A 20645-nucleotide genomic window follows, 5' to 3' on the forward strand; every position below is an offset into this window, starting at 1 on the left:
TCAATTGGATAAGAAAGGACATGACATCAACTTTCGTAATGGTAGATGCACTATAACTAAAGATGATAAGCTTATTGCGCAAGCCTTTTTGCAGGATGGTGTGTATGTTTTAGATTTGGCTTGTGAGAAAGTAATGTATATAAAGAAAGGTTGTAATCAAGAATGCCTCCACCTATGGCATAGAAGATTTGCACATCGAGATGTAAATGCTATTCAGGATCTTCAAAGAAGGAACCTGGCAACAGGTATAAAGATAAAGCCTTGTGATGATCATAATGAGAGATGTATAGATTGTGTAAAAGGGAAAGGTAGTCGACCATCCTTCCCACAAAGGCATGAACAGCGTACTATAAGACCATTAGAGTTAATACATAGTGATTTGTGTGGACCATTTCAGGTTCCATCTATAGGCAAAAACAGGTACTTATTAACCTTTATAGATGATTATTCTAGATATTGTATGATTTACTTACTTAAAGAGAAAAGTGAGACACATGAGGCAATTAAGAAATATGTGGCAGTCGTGAGTAATAGATTTGGAAGGAAACCTCAGAGTTTGCAGACAGATCAAGGTGGTGAGTATTCCTCACACCTTACACAGAATTATTTAGAAGAGCAGGGAATTATACATAGATATACAGTGGCCTATACACCTGAACAGAATGGAGTTGCAGAACGCAAGAATAGATCTTTGTTAGATATGGTAAGATGTATGCTTATAGATGCAAAATTACCATATCAATTTTGGGGAGAAGCAGTAAATACAGCTACATATATACAGAATCGTCTGCCCACTAAGGGAGCAGCAGATGGTAAAACCCCATATGAGTTGTGGTATGGTAAACCACCAAGTATAGAACATCTTAGAGTGTTTGGGTGTAAGGTTCTTTCGCATATTCCAAAGGAAAAGCGCTCTAAACTAGATCCTAAGACTGAAGAAGGTATTTTTGTTGGCTATTCTGAAAACTCTAAAGGTTATCGTGTCATGGATTTGAATACAAGTCGCGTGACAGTAAGACATGTATTACATTTTATTGAGGATGAGAAAGTAGATAAAAGTCAAACCTTTTTTGATGAACTGGCAGAACCAGATGAGAAGTTTATACTTGTTCCAGCTTATCAAAGTAATACATCTAGATCTTTGGATTTAACCCCAATGGTTAGTGTAGAATCAGAAGGGGAAGTTATACAGGAATTAGATCAAGAAGCCAGTACATCAGTAAAGGAAGAATTGCCAGGATTAGATGATGTCTTGGAGGAAGATCAAGTCATCATGCAACAACCTAGAAGGTCACTTCAAGAAAATAAAGGTGTACCACCTGTCCGGTTAACTTATTCTGCAAGACTGGTGTCAGAGTGTGAGCCAGAATCATGGGAACAGGTTGAAAGAATGCCTATGGATGAAGCAAAGAAGTGGAAAGATGCAGCTCAAGAAGAGATGGAGGCGTTGCATAAGAATGGAACATGGACTTTAACTCACTTGCCTCCTGGCAAGAGGGTAATAGGTTGCAAATGGGTTTTTAAGCTTAAACAGGGTGTAAAAGGGGAGGTGCAACGCTATAAGGCTAGGTTAGTTGCTAAAGGCTACTCACAGAAATATGGTGAGGATTATGATCAAACTTTTGCACCTGTTGTGAAATATACAACTATACGGATGCTTTTGAGTGTCGCTGCATCTAAAGGATTGTGTGTTAGGCATTTGGATGTAAAAACTGCCTTTTTGCATGGAGAAATAACAGAGCAAATATTTATGAAACAGCCACCCGGTTTTATAGATCAAAAGAGACCAGATTTAGTGTGTAAGCTCCATAAAGGGTTGTATGGATTGAAACAAGCTGCAAAAGCTTGGTATGAAAAACTTCACCAAATGCTGACACAACAGAATTTTAAGCAGGGACAGGCAGATCCATCTTTGTATACAAGATATAGCAATGGTAAATGGATGTATCTTTTGGTCTATGTTGATGATTTACTATTGATTTATGAGGATGAAAAGGATTATAAAGATATTGTATCTCAACTGAATAGGGAAGTGGAAATTAAAGAATTAGGGGATGCAGCTTTTTATCTTGGCATCCAGATTGAGAAGGATGAGGAGGGAAGTTACTTTCTTAGTCAAAAACCAAAGATTCTAGATTTAATAGAATCTTTGGGACTTGAAGATGCTTATTCAGTTGTTACACCTATGGAAAGTGATTTCTTTAAGCAAGGAAAGGCTGAACCTCTGCCCTGTAATGATAAGTATAGAGAAGCTGTGGGAAAATTACTGTATTTATCAACCACAACTAGACCAGACATTGCTAATGCAGTGGGAATTTTGAGTAGAAGAACGCACTCTCCCACACAGTTAGATTGGATTGGCATTCAAAGGGTTGTGAAATATTTGAAAGGAACATTGGATTTTAAGTTAAAGCTTCCAGCTAGAGATAGCCCAAAGTTGGTAGTATATACAGACTCTGATTGGGCAGAAGATCCTTCAGATCGCAAGTCAACTAGTGGACACTTGTTTATGTATGGTGATGGAGCAGTGAGTTGGGGAAGTAAAAAACAGACTATTGTTGCCTTATCTACTACAGAAGCTGAATTGGTTTCAGCGTCTGAGGCATGTAGGGAGGCAACATGGGTTTGTAAATTACTGAATGATATGGGAATGCAAGAAATACTTCCAGTGCAAGTTAAAGAAGATAATCAAGGCTGTATAAAACTGATGCAATCAGAAGGATATAATGCGAGAACAAAGCATATAGATGTAAAGTATTACCATGTACGTGACTTGGTTATGCAGGGTATTATTAAGATAAATTATTGTCCTACACAAATGATGATAGCTGATTTATTGACAAAACCATTACCAAGAGATAGGTTTCAGAAATTACGAGCAGAAATGAATCTTTTAGGTTCACTTACTCAGTGTTGAAAAGGGGTGTTGGGGAATAGCAACACTGAGTAGTGGTTATTAGTTGAGTATCTGGTTCTTTAAGATTGAAATTTTATGTGGTCCCTTTAATGGTCTTTTTAAAGGGTGTGTCCCCTTGCTGATTCCTCCTTATGTATATATATATGGTTTCTTGTTTGTTGATTGTAGTAGAACAGGAGAGTGTATTTTAATCTCTGTTTTAACTATTGTTTTATCATACTTGCATGCATCCAGGGGCAGCTTTTTAGGGCTCCTGGTCTTCTAGTTTTAAGAACCTTGATGTGAGAAATGTTTGTATAACTCTGCATCAGATTGTAAGTAAACTGCCTTTGGTCTTAACTTTTGTTTCTGAGTTTTTGTGCCTTGTTTGCAAGCAGCCTGGGTAGAAGGCTTTAAGAGTTTTTGCCTGAACCAACAGCCTCGAGGGCCACAAGTGGCCCCAGGGCTGGGGTTTGGGCACCCCTGACTTAAAATGATGAGGAGAGAAAGTAAGACTCCACTGTGGGTGGGGGGAGAAATCTGTAAATGACAACAACCCTTTCCAATCAAACAGTGATTCCAAACTGCTTTCAAGCACTGGAACCCACCTTTTAAAATTACACACAATCAGGAACCACCTAGCTTTACGAGATGAAAAAAGAAAAAAAAGGCCTACCAGCTAAATCCTCTTTACTGTACTATAGTGGGGAGGGAAGCTGCCTACTGGAGCACTAGTTGAGCTCCACGTGTATAGGATTGGGACCATTCTGGTAGCCTTGCACTTCCCTTCACCTGACTTTCCACATAGCAGAGGCACGTTTGAGATTGAGAGTAAACACAAATGTGTGGCTTAGTTTCACTTTCCAAAGAGCTCAATACATTCGTCAGCTTGGAGGGAGGGACTTCCTTCTTGGGTGTTTTTTGGGGCTGCATTCATTGGATTGGGACCATTCCAGTGGCATTAGATTCCTTCGCAATGGACCAAGGCACTTCATCTACTCATGAGGCTTTGCTCAGTTTCACTTTCCATAGGGTTCAATGCATTTTGCTCATCTGCTATCAGTTTGTCAGTTGCAGCTTCGTGACCCACCCACAATCAGGTTGGGACCCACCAAGTGGGTCACAACCCACAGTTTGAGCAATGCTGCTCTAACATAATATATCAATGCAAACAGTTATCTTACTGTCACTCAGATATTTCTAAAGATGCCTCTGACAGCATTGCTTCCTTCACTAAGCTCGCATGTTCTGTTGTTATTTACTAGACATGCAATATCTTCTTATATCAGTACAAAGTGCATAGACGCTTATAATAAATTTTATATTTTTTTATTTTACAACATTTCTATACCCCCTTTCCCACACAATAATTCTCAAAGTGGTTTAACTAAACAAAGTGTAAACCCTGCGTAAGAAACTCACCCATTGCTCTGCTGTGCTGCAGAACAACCGTGCTTGAATTAAGAGAGGCTGGTGGAGAGTATGCCAAAGAAGGAGAGAAAGGCCTTTGAAAGTGACTCATTGGGCTGGCTGCTAAGCTAGAGCTCCCATTCACTGTTATCTGAGCCTGAGGGAGAAAAAGCAAAAACCATATCCTATTAAACTTTCCACACAGTTCTTTGAATCCAACCATCTAAAATAAAATGGGTGAAGAAAGTACTAGCATCCTGGTAACAACATAGCAGTAGTTCTTAAACTTTTTAGGGTCCTTACTCCTTTGATGTAAGGAATGGACCATCTCCCCAGAAAAATGCATATTAACACATTTTTTTTGTTTTGTTTTGCACTCCAGGACCTCCTGAAATACACTTATGGACCTTGCAGGGGACAACTGATGGAAAACAGGTTAAGAATCCCTGCAACAAAAAGTTGCCCAGTACTTTATTACAACAGTGATCAGTATTCACTCTGAAGGTTTCTCCTACCTAACCCCTCCCCCCCAATATAAAATGCAACATGTTGGAGTCATGGAAAGGCATCAAATTCTTCTGTTTTTGAGTGAAGGCAGGCTAAAATGAAGATGGCAGTAGAACTTGCTCTCCCCACTTTCTCTTGAAGATCATATATTACTCTCTCCTCATTCCACATGCTATGGTCAACACAAAGAAAAGATGACAACAGGGCAGAATCACCTTGAAATGTTGTAGCAAATGTTTGGAAGCAAGCCATAGGTAATGGTCGTGTTTATAGTTTAAAAAATAAGGTTAAATCTCCATGGCTGCACAATTAATACCCAATCTACCAGATTTTATAGAAATTTCTGCCTTTCTTTTTGGAAAAGTTAAGCTGATGCTAATATTTTAGACATGGTTTGATATAGGCTGCAATCCTAACCACACTTTCCTGAGAGTAAGCCCCACTGAACAAAATAGGACTTACCTCTGAGTAGACCTGGTTAGGATTGTGCCCTTATTCACATTGCACAACACCAGTTTTTCAATCACTCACTATGCTGCTGTTTTGAAAATCTGAGTACAGAAATACTGTATTATAAAAACCCATGAGAAAAGCTGAAGAAACATTAGTTTGTGTAAACCACCTGCTTTACTTCTGTACTTTTAGGTGTGTTGATGCACTGGATAGGTAAGCACGATAAGGATAGTATCTGGCATGTCAGAAGCCACCCAAGCATTTAAATTGTAAATACCTCTACTTGGAAGGAAATCTCCCTGAGTACAAAGGAAATCAAATCTGATAAATATGGTTAGAATGGCATTCTACTTTTCTTATGTTAATCTAAAACATTCTAGAGACCATTCTATCTTCTTACCAGATTATGAAAACAATCTTGGGTTAAAATGACCTTTCCTCCAGAAAACACTTAACATTTAAATTACTATGGCTTTTTCACCTGCTAAAAATTAGGCAAATTACAGTTTGCTTCAGTGATGCAGCTGCTACATTTAACAGCATTTCTCATCTAAGATGAGGTTGAACAGATCCCATAACAATTACCAATGATTTGATTTTACTTTGTATGTATATTTGTCATGCAAGTTACTTCCTGGATTACTGACTTATATATTTAAATGGGCAAGTTTTATGTGCGTATTCTGAGTCACTTTCCTTGACTTACTTAAATAAAATCATCCCTGAAAAAGAAATAATGCATGTTGTAGGAAATGAATGTAAGATTATTCATACTTTCATTCCTGTAAGACAAAAGTGCTTAATAGGGCAACAATCAGAGAGAAATGGCTAAATTAGAAGCAACCATGCAGTCAGCGATCACTGGTAGTGGAAAATAAAGTGGTGTTAAATGCCATATGCATCAAATACATTAAAGTCCAACTCTGAGGCAGAGCTGCATCTCATAGAACAGGGGTGTCAAACTTGTTTCATACAGAGGGCAGAATAACATTCATGATGCTGCTGAGGGCCGAAAGTGATGTCATTAGGCAGGAAGTGATGTCATTAAACAGGTCTTAACCAAAAATAAGCACTTTTTCTCACTTAGGAACTCATTAGCTGCAAATGACAGAAGAGCAAATAAGCAAATCTTGATCATATTTCAAGATATGGGAGAGTCCAATTTTCATGTGAGTTGCTCTTTCAGCAGTAACTCCTTAGCACTGCTCAGCAGCTGAGAGCCTGAGGGCCAGATAAAAAGCTTCCGCGGGCCACATCCCGCCCCCGGGCCTTATGTTTGACACCCCTGTCATAGAAGGTTCCTCAGGAGTTCTTACAAATTTGCAGCCTCTCAACATTCTGCCTGAATATTCCTGTTATCTGATCATTTACCCAACACCTTCAGCAGTATGGCTTATATTCCACAGGCTACTTTTCTTTAGCATAGTGAATAGCCATAGATTAGGCATCAAGAATAACAATTACTAGGGTCATTTAGGACTTAATCTAAACCCAAGCTTTCCAGGAAAGTGTCTTGGAGACTGTTGCAAGATCAAAATGTGACCCTAGAACTTTTGAAGCAGTCTCAAATGTGTGCATATGTATGCACAAAGTACCTTACTGCCACTTATATGAGGGGCTCTGAAGTACAAGTAAGGTGTTGGTATCAGCAGGAAATCAGCTCTCTAACTTCCTGTGGATACCAAACATCATGGATAAGGAAATCCGCAATCTTCAGCCCATTAAGCCCTCCAAAGAGGACTGGAGCAGAGTTCCGGTCCCCTCTGGAGGGCTTTCTGAAGCCCACAAAGGCAGCGTGCATCCGCCTGTGGCCTCTGCAGGTTTCACAACAGCCCGGAGAGGTGAAGAACGCGACTTCTGGGTTTTCACCCTTCTAGGGACTTCCCCGGACCTCAGAATGCCTTAAAAAGCATAAAAACGACACTTTCAGTTTCCTCTCAGAAAACTGGAATTCACATTTTTCTCCTCAACTAGCCATTCTGAACCTGTAGAGGCTGCAGCCAGACACACATGGCCTCTGTGGGTTTCAGAAAGTCCTCTAGAGGCAACTGGAGCACGGTTGTGGTCACCTTTGGAGGGGTCAGGTGGGGTAGAGTCTGGCCCAATGCAGGTCCAGGGGACCCATGTTGAGCCAGATCTGTGGATAAACAGGTTCCACTTGTAGAGAGAAATTACCATCCCATCTGGAACAGGAAGAACCACACCTCCATAGCAGGTGGATATTACCTACCAGTAAATATTACCTACATTCTGCTGTATGTAGGGAATTCAATGTTTTTCTCCAGAAATATCTCCAAATGTTATAGAACCTGAGTAAAGAATTATGAGCATGCTCATTAATTAAACTGGGTGAAAAGGATTAGTTCTTTTCCACTTTGGCAGCCTGGTTGAACAAAATGGAGGAGGAATGAGGAATGATAATTACATGAGAGCTGGCAGCAGTGGTGGTTAAGGTGGTGCCATCTGACACGACAGACATCTGGCTCAAAGTTGGGGAAGGTGTTTCAGAACGGTCAGTAGTACCATAGTTACAACTCTGTAGCTCATCTAGAATGGCAGTGGAGGACTCGCTCACCGTGCGAGAGGAGTACTCGCTCATGGCAGAGTCTGTTTCAGTCCTGTGAATTATGTTGTCAGGAGCTAGGAAAGGGTATGTATATGAAAAACGTGAAAGGGCCAGGGTTCTATAGAAGCGTGAAGGCCACAAATCATCATGTGTTGGCAAAATAAATGATGCTGCGTGGGCGCCACTGTCGAGTGAGAGAGTGGGTCTGTTAATCGATACCATGGAAGGAGGAGGTGAAGGAGGCAGTGGCGAAGCTTCGGTTGAAGTTTGTCTGTGTGTCTGTGAAGCATTTACCTCCATCACATTGGTAGTTACTTTCTGGTTTCCGAGCTGGGTTTTGAGAAAACAAAACAAAACAAAAAATAAGAAAACGTTACTAAATTTAATTTTTTTAAGGATCCTTTTCCTTACCCTTTTGTTGTGTGCAGGAGTATAAGAAAAAAAAAACTGTTCTAGTAGATTTAGGAAGTACACAGTCAAGTAGATTAGGAAATAAACTATTACAAAAGAAAACACAGTAACAATTTATCAAGTATTAATGGAAGCAAAGCCAGAAACTACAGTGTGTTGGAATAAATATTTAGGTTGGTTTCCAAGGGCTTGAACGGTTTGAAGTTTTGTCGAAATTAAATTTCATTAAACTGTATTTATCTTTAAGGAATTTTAAGGGTTTTTTTCTTTTCTTTTTAAACACTAAATAGCATCTGCTTGTTAGGGAAAAATAAACTTAATCCTCAGTGCTCCCTCATCACCATCTCCTTGGAAGCAAGCAGAGTAAATAGATGGAGCATCTTGAGGACCAAGCAACTGTGTATCTTCCTCTTTCAGGCAATGCAAGGACATTCCTTGACAACACTCGAAAGAACCAACTGTGTTTTGAGGCAAACTCTGGAATGTTCAGCCATTTCTAACTTCCACAAAGCCTGGACATTGGCTTCATCATAGCAATATCTGGCTGTTGTATCTACTTTCTAAAGGTACCTTATTTAGTACTAAGAGTGTATCTTGCAAATCAATACTGGAAAGTATATGAAAAGAAAGTTAAGCATGGAATGGAGAGACCTGGGAAATTGTCTGGATTAAAAGTGACAACCAGAGAGAACCACAGCTGGAACTTTCACGACTTAAATTTAAAACAAAATAAAAAAAACAAACATACAATACCAGGAATGTGTGGAGAAGCAAAGGTTTGTTGTTATATGCATAATGGGGTGTTACTCATACAATGAACTAGCAAAGAAAAAGACTCTTCTTCACTAATTTCTCTTTTAACCCAAATTCAAGCTTTACAAAAACTACACAACATTATTGCTGAATGAACTTGAGCAGTAATTTCCTGCTGCCTGTCTGGAACAAGTCTTGGCAACTATCATCCATATATTAGAGGAAAAGTGCTCATGATCTTGCCATTAGTGGTTCTACCTCTCAGGGGCTGAGGAGTTGCTGAATTGTTCCAAAAAAAGAAGTTACTGATCATAACACTGTATCAAATACAATAGTAACTGCCCTTTTACATGGATGCTCTCACACTGCAGTGTATCTTTTTTGTGATCCAGTCTTAACATCCAGTATTTGAAAAATCATAGATAGGCCTTAGCTATCTATGCAGTAAGCAAAAGTAAAACACGAGTCTTCTAAAAATATTTTCAAGTCCAGAAGATTTTCATGAGCTACTGAAAGGCTTTTCTAATCTACCATCTGAAACTAACTTTTTAAGCTCTTGCAGCACACTTGGCATATAACTTGGCAATCTCTTTAGAGAGATTGTTATACAAATCTGACCTCAAACTGATCAGTACTTTTTTTTAAATGGGAGTTCTCTAGTTCAAAAGAGAACTCTTGTGGTTAAATATAAATGTAAAAAAATTGTGGTTACATATAAATGAAAAAAATTAAAAATTTAAAAATACATGCTCAGTAACTCTGTGATCCAAGCTGCTTTGTTCCAATACAAATCCGGGAACTCTAGCTCATTTGAATGCTTGCAGATACGCACATCAAATCACATTCTGATTCTGGAGTACCAAAATCCCCTATCACCAGGTAACCCCTCCAAAAATTCAGAGCTTGAAAATTTTGGGAAATTCACATAATTGGTTGGGAAGAGAAATATCACCGATAAGATTATCACTGAGTAAGCTCAGTTCTGCTGATCAATATTGTACTTTTGTAACAGGTATCTTTGATAGCAATTTCACATAGTTGTGCTAACCTTGATAAACATAGTTACATGAATCACCTTAAGCTGAATGGGAAAATTTTTTTATTCATGATTAACCGGAGACCAAGTGATATTACCTCAACAGCACTCAAGTTGATGGGAAGCTAGAACACAGACTATGGTTACATAAGAACATAAGAACAGCCCCACTGGATCAGGCCATAGGCCCATCTAGTCCAGCTTACTGTATCTCACAGCGGCCCACCAAATGCCCCAGGGAGCACACCAGACAACAAGAGACCTGGGTCCTGGTGCCCTCCCTTGCATCTGGTTATAGCCAGAAACTGAAACCACCATGCAAAATAACCATGAAGTGGAAATGCAGGACAAAGTTATGATGCAATTGCCCCTGCTTTAAAAAAAGAAAAAAAAAGTAAAATGTTTGCTGGTTGCTATAGTGAGATTGAAGAAGGCAGGGTAGACAACACAGAGAAGGCTCTTCTGAGGGTTTTCATATCAATTTGAATTAAATTACTAAGGTGTTAACATTTTTTGAGACAATTATCATAAGTATAACAAAAAGAAACTAACAAATTAGATTTATAAAGTCCATAATGGTACCAGCAGCTGTATGTTTCTAGGGAAATTTGCACTTCAATAACACGCTCATTGCATATGCTAGTTTTCTGTGAACAATAAAAGATAATGACACAGACATAGTTCTGAGTAATCCACTGGACTGTACATGGGCAATGTATATGGATGCATGGAATTTTGCACACAACTTTATCAAAAAATCTAGAGACATAATGTAATCAGTCTGCAAATTAACAAAAACCTTTTGGGTTGGATGTCATGATTCCCCATCATCTGGAATATGATTCAATCTACTGTTGCAATCCTAAATCAATTTCCTCTCAAGTTACCCTGCCAACACCGATGACAAATAAAACGGATCAATGATTGCAGACACAGTATCTTACAAAATAAAACAAGTTTTATTTTGAACTAGTATCATCATCGTGGAGAAACCAGCCACAGTCAGGAAGACATGTCAGCAGCAGCAGCAAAGAGTTCTCAGCATACTAGTAAACTTTATAAACTTGTGAACCACTATTGTGGTTTACTATAGCTTGGTGGATAACCATGTTTTCTAATGCTTCTGACAAAAACATTTAATAAAATAAATGACTGCTAAGTGGAATGATATTAGTGAAAGACTTCTCAATTAGAATTCAATTCAGACCCAGAACAATAGTATCTTGAACACCTCAGTGATACAAGGTATATACAAGGTACAGGTTGAGTCTCATGATTCACGAGGGTTCCCTTCCCAGAACTCATGTAGATGGCAAAAATTGCAAATCTATTTTAAGCAAATCTATTTTAAAAACAAAGTCCCTTTGCTAGGTGATTTAAAAACAGCCTTGCTGACCTTTGTGATGTAAAATAGAGTCATCAGGCACAATCCATCAATCACCTCTCCAGGTGCTTAGAAAGACTTCACTCTGAGCCAGCAACCCCTCCCTTCACCCAGAGCAAAGTGATTTTCTTTTGCATGCTCAGGGGGAAGGGAGGTGTCAATTGCCTTGGAGTGAAGTTGCCCTCTCTGCATTAATGAGGCTATAACAACTGTTTTCCTTTAATTTAAAGGGCACTTCTCATTGTATTGAGATAGAAAAATCCATGGATTTTTCCATGGGTGAAAAATCTGTGGATAATTAGGTTATACCTGTAATTGCTTGCATGACTATTTCTCCACAACAGTAAGAAAAGCAATTTTTTTATACTGTGATTTTAAAGGTTTGTATTTTTTCCCTTTCTCCAGGGATCAGCACATTCCCTCTCATTTGCAGTAGACATTTGTGTTGAGCCAAATCTGTGCATAAAAATCCATGTATAACAAGGTTGGACCTGTATATACAAACCTAGGAATGCCTACCTGCTCTCTAACAATGCTTCTCCTCATCATTTTGCTGTACATTCTGAAGACTCAGCTGTACTGAAAAAGGAGTTGAGCACTGATTCAATATTTATTATTTTCTCTAGCAACATCCTTTAAGTTTAGATTTTTCCTCTCGTATTATTTTATCTTGAAAACTATCTAAAAGTGCACCAAGTAATAAACTGCATTATTAGATATAGACCACAATCAAAGAAGCATTGTACTAGTGACACTGTACAGTCAGCTGTTATAAACAGTTCTACGGATGACAAAGCAGTAGCTTGTATCACAACTACTGACCACTTATACTGGATAAAATAAGGTTATATAAAATATGAAAAGTTATATCCTATGCTGCATTCTCTCTCTCTCTCTTTCTTGCCTCCCATCTTTTTAAAGGTGTTAACAGCATTTTTGCTTCTGTGAAAGTTCCTTCTGAGTGCTCTCTTCCAAGGTCAGATCGGATGTTCTGAAATAGTTTAGTATTGTTATTTTCTAGGTTGTAGTGAATCCGACTTTACCAATTTGTAAGAAATGATCACCATGTGAGAATGCAAATCTGTAATTTTTCACTTTGTTACTTTGCTGTAATTTTTCTGTGTCAAGACCACGCATCTCAGACAGCTATTTGTGGAACATGAATATAGGAATATGTCAAAAGCATAGATGCACACAGACTGAGAGAAGTGTTGTATATCTAGACAGCGAGTTTAGATTATATATGTGGTGTCCCTATTCCAAATCACTGCACTGAGACATTTATTGTATGGACAATTAACATTACATATGTAGAGACTGGTAAATTATAGGCTTTGTGGACAACTGTTTCAAATTTTAATATGAAATTCATAAATGGATAAAATATGGATAGTGACACTAAATTGCTGGCCTTGCTTTAAACGAACAAGACACAATCAAGAATCTAAGATAAAAACTGAACTGATTTTTTTGTTAATTAACAGAAAGTACAAGACAGCACACAAAATCCAATTTTAGCAAACACACGCACACACACACGGATGGGTAAAAATACCTCTTATCTTTAGTTGTTAAGAACCATGCACAACAATTTCAATTTTGGCTATTCTGTGACTGCCTTTAAAATCTTCCAGTTATGGATTAACCAGGGATTTAGAACACATATGTTCATTTTGTTCTTTTGCAGTTGTGCTTGTGAATGTTCAACACCACAGGAGAGCCGCAACAACAGCTGCAAAGTAGTATGTTTTGAAGTAAGGTCTCTTTCAATACTCTCAAATTTCTCCAGCTCTACCTTAAAACTGTAATCTGAAGATGTAGGACCATTAACTCTCATTCAATACAGTATTGGATGACAAAGTGTTGTTCAGACATTCCCATTCTCAGGGAAAAATGCCTGTATCTGGGTAGACCATTTGTACCTGGATGTACATTTCACATATCTGGGTTCATTTTCACAGTTTAATAATCCATGCGTTCAGACTGTATCTCTATGTCGTCAGAAAATCTCCATGCTAGTTATCAGCTGCATTAGGAATAGGTGGCAACTGACATGGAGACATATTATGGCCCCACATGGAGGAACTGTTCCACAGAAGTGTTTTTCTGAAGAGTCCCATTTAGGGGGCAATAGATTGCGGATTAGTATTATTAACTAGCTTCATTGTGGAATGCTTGCATTTTAATAAAGAATCTGTGAATTCTTACTTCTCATAGATTATGGCAGAATACGGATGCTTCCAGTGAACACTTTTATACTTAATTAACTGAGAAATCTCCACCTTCTCTCAAAAGAGAAGCTTGCTTTCCAAAACACAGAGCACACTTCCAGTTATCTTGCTTCAGAAGTACAAGACAGAAAAAAGAATCTAAAATGAATTATACACATTATCTCAACTACACCTATACATGCAAGTGCACTCAACTCCCACATGTTTTCCCCTAACCACGCCTCATATTCTCTTATACATGGGACCCAAACCACCATATGCATATTCACCAGCCATCTTCATGTTGTTCGTAAACATCTTTGTGCTGGAAGAATTACACACTCTCATAATCAAATGGCACAGAAGCTTCCAGTGTTTTCTTTTAAAGCATGGACTTTCCCACTTTTGTCCACACACACATACCTAGAACCATGAACACAACAGTTTTTATGATTTAATTTGTGCACCTTCAAACGTCTCTCAAAATTGAAAGTTTGAGACAAATTTGATTCTTCCATTTAATTACTTGGTATGGTATCTTTGCCCTTTTTTTCCCTAAACAGAACATAGGCAAAAGGGACAAATAATTTAGTTCTGTAGTTTTGCCCTACTGACACCTTTAACTTTCCTCAATGTCTGCTCAACAAAGGGGTCTAAATCTTGCTATTAATTAGTGCAAACAACTCATTTAAATCCAGATCAATACATTACATATAGATGTTGTCTATCTAAGAACCATCTATCTACCGGGTAGATGGGACTCATTAGCTGGGAAGGCAGCTCATCTGAGAGAAGGAAAACTCTGATCCCAAACCTCCACTGCCTTGTGGCTACATCCAGTTATGGAAAAGGCTTCAGGAGTCAAGCTCGAGGCAAAATCCAGAGCCAGAGTCCCTGAGGCAATTCATGGCTGAACACAGTCACGCTCTGGCAACTCCTGCGACGCCGCTGCAACCAACCTTATTGGCTTCTGTCTTTCCATTGGACCATTTCAGTGACATAGACAGGGGGGATTTGCTGCATTGGTAACAGTCTATCCTCCATATCTACTTTACCCAGGTTTTGCGGACTGGAGAGGACACTCTGTTCCAGAACACTATTCAGAGCACAATACCATAGTCTTCCAAGACTGAAGGATGCCAACAAGATATCTAAGAAACATTGCTAATGGTTTTCAGTGGTAGCAAGACTAAGGGAAATCATTCCTTGTATACGAAATATTCCTCAGATACAATAGCTCACATTTTCCCCAAACCTCACCACATCTCTCTCAGCAGTCCCCACTACTACAATAAGGGTGATTCAAATCAGTGTGTTTGAATATCAGTAGAGGTGGGTGAAAATGTTTTATTTTTTCACAGATTTCAATGTTTTTCAAAGTTAGAAATGCAGAAAACTGTGTTATGAATTTTTATTCCAAGGGCACATTTTTATAAATTATAATTATAAATTATAATCACTTTAAAAGTGTATTAGACAAGTGATATAGGTGATATGGTGTCAGCAAATGAAGCCACATGCATATAGAGGTGTTAGAGAATATGCAGAGGTGTTAGAGCAGGGGGTGCCCAAACCCCGGCCCGGGGGCCACTTGCGGCCCTCAAGGATCCCCAATCTGGCCTTCAGGGAGCCCCCAGTCTCCAATGAGCCTCTGGCCCTCCAGAGACTTGCTGAAGTCTGCGCTGGCCCAATATGATTACTCTCAGCACAAGGGCCAACTGTTTGACCTCTTGTGTGAGCTGTGGGCCAAGCACTCCCCCCGCCTCTTGCTGTTTCATGTCTGTGAAGCAGCAGTAACAGCAAAGGAAAGACTGGTCTTGCTTTGCGCAAGGTCTTTTATAGGCCTTGAGCTATTGTGAGACCTTCATTCATTCATATAAGTTCCAATGTATTTAATTTTGACTAATGGTGCAGCCCTAAGCTTTGCTAGCTATCACTAGTTAGCAATAGCAAGAGTGCCATGAAGCACTTTTCAATGACTTGGAAATAAGGAGTACTGGTAAGAACCTGCACTGTCCCATTGGTGACATATCCGGAGCTGTGGCTGCCAGAGCAGATAAGACCAGCTCTGTGTGGCACAGTAGAGGGGGAAGAGTGAGGAGGAGTGTTTCTGTGCGGGAGAACAGCAGAGAGGGGGTGGATCAGGCCGAGGAGGGGGACAGGAAAGAGGAAGCTGGCTTACACCATATCCCATGCCCCCTTCCCAAGACTTCCCCCCCTTGACACAGGCTTCTCTGACTTCTCTGCATCTATTTAGCAGATGCAGATCTGAGTAACTCCATTCAGCGGGTTGGGTTGTCTAGTCAGGATAAGGAGACAAAAGTCCCTTTAAGAACATAAGAACAGCCCCACTGGATCAGGCCATAGGCCCATCTAGTCCAGCTTCCTGTATCTCATAGCGGCCCACCAAATGCCCCAGGGAGCACACCAGATAACAAGAGACCTCATCCTGGTGCCCTCCCCTACATCTGGCATTCTGACTTAACCCATTCCTAAAATCAGGAGGTTGCGCATACACATCATGGCTTGTACCCCATAATGGATTTTTCCTCCAGAAACTTGTCCAATCCCCTTTTAAAGGCGTCTAGGCTAGACGCCAGCACCACATCCTGCGGCAAGGAGTTCCACAAACCGACCACGCGCTGAGTAAAGAAATATTTTCTTTTGTCTGTCCTAACTCTCCCAACACTCAATTTTAGTGGATGTCCCCTGGTTCTGGTATTATGTGAGAGTGTAAAGAGCATCTCCCTATCCACTCTGTCCATTCCCTGCATAATTTTGTATGTCTCAATCATGTCCCCCCTCAAGCGTCTCTTTTCTAGGCTGAAGAGGCCCAAACGCCGTAGCCTTTCCTCATAAGGAAGGTGCCCCAGCCCCGTAATCATCTTAGTCGCTCTCTTTTGCACCATTTTCCATTTACCCCAAGTAGACCTCCAGCCTGCTTCTAAGCAGCATAGGATACAGCATGGGCCCCACTGCACTGGTGCTGGTTAGGACTGGGTTGTAAGTTATTGATTGGAAGGATGATCTTGGGAGAAGTGTCTGATTTTACTGACATAGCACAGAATCTACTATGAACTTCTTCTGTGCAAACCCCACCAAAATAAATGACAGCTATATAAAGACATAATTGTGCCTTGGTTTTGTATTGGGGTTACTCAAAGCACATCCTTTCAGAAATGGTATGTTTCAGAAATGTGCTGTATGTTTTTCAATTTTTATATTATTATTATTAACAGTATTTATATACCACTTTTCAACTAAAAGTTCACAAAGTGGTTTACAGAGAAAAATCAATAACTAAATGGCTCCCTGTCCCAAAAGGGCTCACAATCTAAAAAGATGCAAAATGAATACCAGCAGACAGCCACTAGAACAGACAGTGCTCGGGTGAGGTGGGCCAGTTACTCTCCCCTTGCTAAAAAAAGGAGCACCCACTTGAAAAAGTGCCTCTTACCCAATTAGCAGGGGTATATAAAACAACTATTTTCTTAAAATGAGCTGCATACATCATTGTATGATAAAATGCTGAGCAGATCATTAGTATGGCAACATTATAAGCATTTCTTAAGCTTTTTTGGAAAAGCTTGAGAATCAAAAGATTTGGGGCTGATTTCTGCTACACAGTGAGTGGTTCACACATTTTTCTTTGCTTCTGCTGTAATGTGCAAAGTGAGTTCATAGAGAGATATACAGGCCCAAAGGTCACCTGGAGTCCACAGATTACAGTGCAGTCCAGGAGCCTTGAGACTCACTCCACGCCACAAAGCAGAAAAAAAACTGAAAAGGCGCCACATATGTTTCTTTTCCTGCTCTCCAGGGGCTCTGAAAGGAATTTTATCAAGGGGTACAAAGTTTCTTTTGGGCCCCTTTGCAAACGGGTGAAACAAAGTAGGGGAGGGTGGTGATAGGCAAGCAGAATGGGGGTACGGAGGGGTGAAATAGGGTGGAGGAGGAGGGTGTAGATAGCTGGAAAAGTCTTTGGAGCCCAGCTCTACCCATCCATGTGGCAATGGCAGCTTGATACAGTAATATGGAAAACCAAACACACTCGTCTCTCTAAAATGTTTTAAATATAGAAAATCATGCAGCAAATTAGCTCACACTAATTTAGCATGCACAAACATATTTACAGAGCAATCCTAGCTGCACATTGGGTGGGTGCAAGTCTCTTATGCTGGTCCAGGAGGATTGCAAACGTGCTGTAAGGCACGTTTGCGCCTCTTTGGTACCTGGCAAGGCCAGGGCGCAGAGGTGTGCTGGCCTCTGCGCTGATGGAGGCTCTGTCTTGCATCAGCCAAGCTTGGCCGATGCAAGACTCTGGGGTGGGTGGGGAGGAGGCGGGAAGGAGGCAGGAGGGAGGCATTCCAGGGCGGGGGGGAGGGTGGGTGGTGGGCGCCTCCAGGGTCGGGTGGGTTGGTAGGGAGCAGGAGGTGGGGCTGGGATCTGGCAGTTATGCCGGATCCCAAGCTCGGAGCAGCTTCAAGCTGCTCTGCTTTTCTCGGACTTGGGCCACCTCAGGAGGTGGTGCAAGTCTGAGGAGACACATAGGAGCCAGGGTGCCTTACCTAGAGGTAAGGGAAAAGTTTGGCTCTGGCTGAGCCACTTTGGGCCCCTGTCCTGCACTGGATACAGTGCAAGTTTTTTTATTTGACTGTTCCAGCACAGGATAGGATTGCGCCCTTAGGCTCACACTAGAATGGAAAGTGTCCTGTGGGTACCTAACTTGCTTCTGAAGCAGCTGTAATCTTGCACATGTGTCCCTGAGTTCCTATACACTCCTTCATGGTCAGCAGATCCACAAGCCAAAGAGCGTCTTTAGCAGGCCAGTTTCCTCCCAGATTTGACATGGTGTTAAGGAATGTCATGCATACATTCCTTGGATTGCTGCATATGGCTTGCCTGTAGCTACAGTAGCTGCAGTTGCATGCTCGTGGTAATGTTCCCAGTATCCCATGTGGGCAACAGGTCTGAATAGATAGAAGAATGTAAGATTCCAGGAAATTTCTGGGCCCCCTCCTTTGGTTCCTGGGCCCCCCTTTTGACCCTGGGCCCAGGTACAAATTACCTCCACCTCCGAGGCCCTGCTGCTCCCTAGAAAGACAAACTGACTCCCAGCTTATGTTTCACCAAGGTGCTAAATATTTAAAAAAGAGAAGAAAAAGTTTTTACTAGAACTAGCAATATTTGGAAGCTACTAAAAGTACCTATTCAGTGGAATGCAAATTTCCAGGGGCTTCTAAAAGTAAAAACATGTGGATTTGCTTCTCTAGGCACCTCTGTGGCCACATTATGTTGCATTTGTACTTTTTCCAGTTTCTTAGAGCAGGTCAGCTAGCTGTCTGAACTAGACACTTCTTGCTTATTTAAAAGTCCCTCTGAAGGTTGGCACAGATGCTTCTGTTTCTTCCAACCTTCTATGCATCCTGACTGAGAGGCAAAGACAACTACAGGGAGTTTTCACTTTTACTCCTCTGAACAGCAGATCACTGTGTCATATTACAACCTTCCTTTGAGACCCACTTCAGTTTCAAAAGTGGTTTGTCTTGTTGTAAAGGGTGACTTTTCTAGAAACACCTATTCAATGCTCCCATACAAAGGCAGAAGGGGCTGTTTTTTTCTCTTTTCTTTTTAAATTCTGGCTCTCATATCTTGATTCTGCAAGATTTGGAACAACTATAATATTGACTTCCCTCCAAAAGATCTGCTTTTCTGCCAATTTTTTTTTTTTAAAAACTAGATTATTAACATGATTATACCTGTTTAGGATTTCTTCAGCTTCTCTAGCACAGTGATTCATAATTCTTATCTCATCTGATTAATAGCAATAAAAGCAACCCTAAGAGACAGTTAAATTATGGACTTGTCAACATTAAACAGCCTGTTCCCTATTCCATCTCAGTTTAGCAGTGGCATCTTTTGAGTCATTAATCCATGAAGAAAGTAACAAAGATCTTATTAATACTCCTTTTTTAATGTGTCATTCATCTGATTTTATCCTTTTGGAGTCTGTTTTTTTATTTTTATGGACTGCTTTTCTATTACTTGCCCTCAAAGTTCAATAAAGAAACTTTTCTGCAGAGCACAAGAACCTATTAACAGCATAATCCTGTGCATTTCTACTAAGAAATCAGTCCTACTGTGTTCAATGATACTTACTTGTAAGAATGCATCCACAGAATTACTGTGCGGAAATGAACCTTTATGCTCACATATGAATGTGACAACATACATGCATTGTTTCATGAGGACACATGGACATTAAAAGATCAAGAGAAGTAAGAATCACACCAGAAATAAATGGGATTATAATATTTGCAAAGTGCTTCATACACCAAAAGGTGCTATACAAATAAAATACAATATCATAGTTTGAAAAGGCAGCAAAATCACTGACCTTGTAAATGATGTTGCTTTTTAGTCAAGTGCACTTGGCTAGTCTAGCATTTTCTCACTGATGTACATAACGGCTTATTTAGGTTTGTGTTATATCTGGGAATAAAATGGCCACTACAACAGTTTCAGATAAAGTGTGAATTACATCTTCAGTGGAAGCCTTAACACCTAATTCCTTGCAGTTCACAGCCTGCCAATGAATTAACTCTCAGTTTCCCTCCTTTTACAAATTCTACACAGATCTGTTTACCACTATAGGATGGCCCCAGGAGCTATATAAAAGTGTCAAACATAGATATGCACAGCTTACACCAAATATTTAAAAAAATGGACAAGCAACAAAGGCAGGGCAGGGATAGCTCTTGTACTTTTCTACTTCCCTAGTACATGGGAAAATGAAAGAGCAATGGCTGGAATCCAAACATACTGATGTGTCTGGGCAAAGTGCTTGCATGAAGTGCAACCCTGGGAAGGAAGAATATTTACATTTTCTATCCAGAAGCCAACCATCATGCTTAATTAAATGCCGCACTGAAGGGTATCCTGACCACTGGGGTCCTCCTAGATCACAGGGGTAAGTAAAAATCAAGTGTATGCACAGAAATCTACACATGGCCTGTGGC

The 20645-nt window shown here is 40.1% G+C and overlaps 1 protein-coding gene across 33 annotated transcripts in view; it reads right to left on the reverse strand.

The window, feature by feature from the left end:
• Positions 1 to 20645, reverse strand: part of SORBS2 (sorbin and SH3 domain containing 2) — a 327753-nt gene that overhangs the window by 82577 nt on the left and 224531 nt on the right. For 22 of the 33 annotated variants that reach the window (XR_010794646.1, XM_066631534.1, XM_066631529.1 and 19 more), the window contains 2 exons: positions 7692 to 8162; positions 4319 to 4463 (listed from right to left, as the gene is read on the reverse strand). Coding sequence is in view for 32 of the 33 variants with exons in the window: in XM_066631534.1 (XP_066487631.1) it covers positions 4319 to 4463; positions 7692 to 8162 (616 nt within the window). In the remaining variant the exon portion in view is untranslated. Of the gene's footprint in view, positions 1 to 4318; positions 4464 to 7691; positions 8163 to 11935; positions 11996 to 20645 lie in introns of all 33 variants that reach the window. The other 11 variants (XM_066631543.1, XM_066631560.1, XM_066631555.1 and 8 more) reach the window with 3 other exon arrangements.

The sequence above is a fragment of the Tiliqua scincoides genome, chromosome 6, assembly GCF_035046505.1.
Source record: "Tiliqua scincoides isolate rTilSci1 chromosome 6, rTilSci1.hap2, whole genome shotgun sequence".
NCBI lineage: Eukaryota > Metazoa > Chordata > Lepidosauria > Squamata > Scincidae > Tiliqua > Tiliqua scincoides.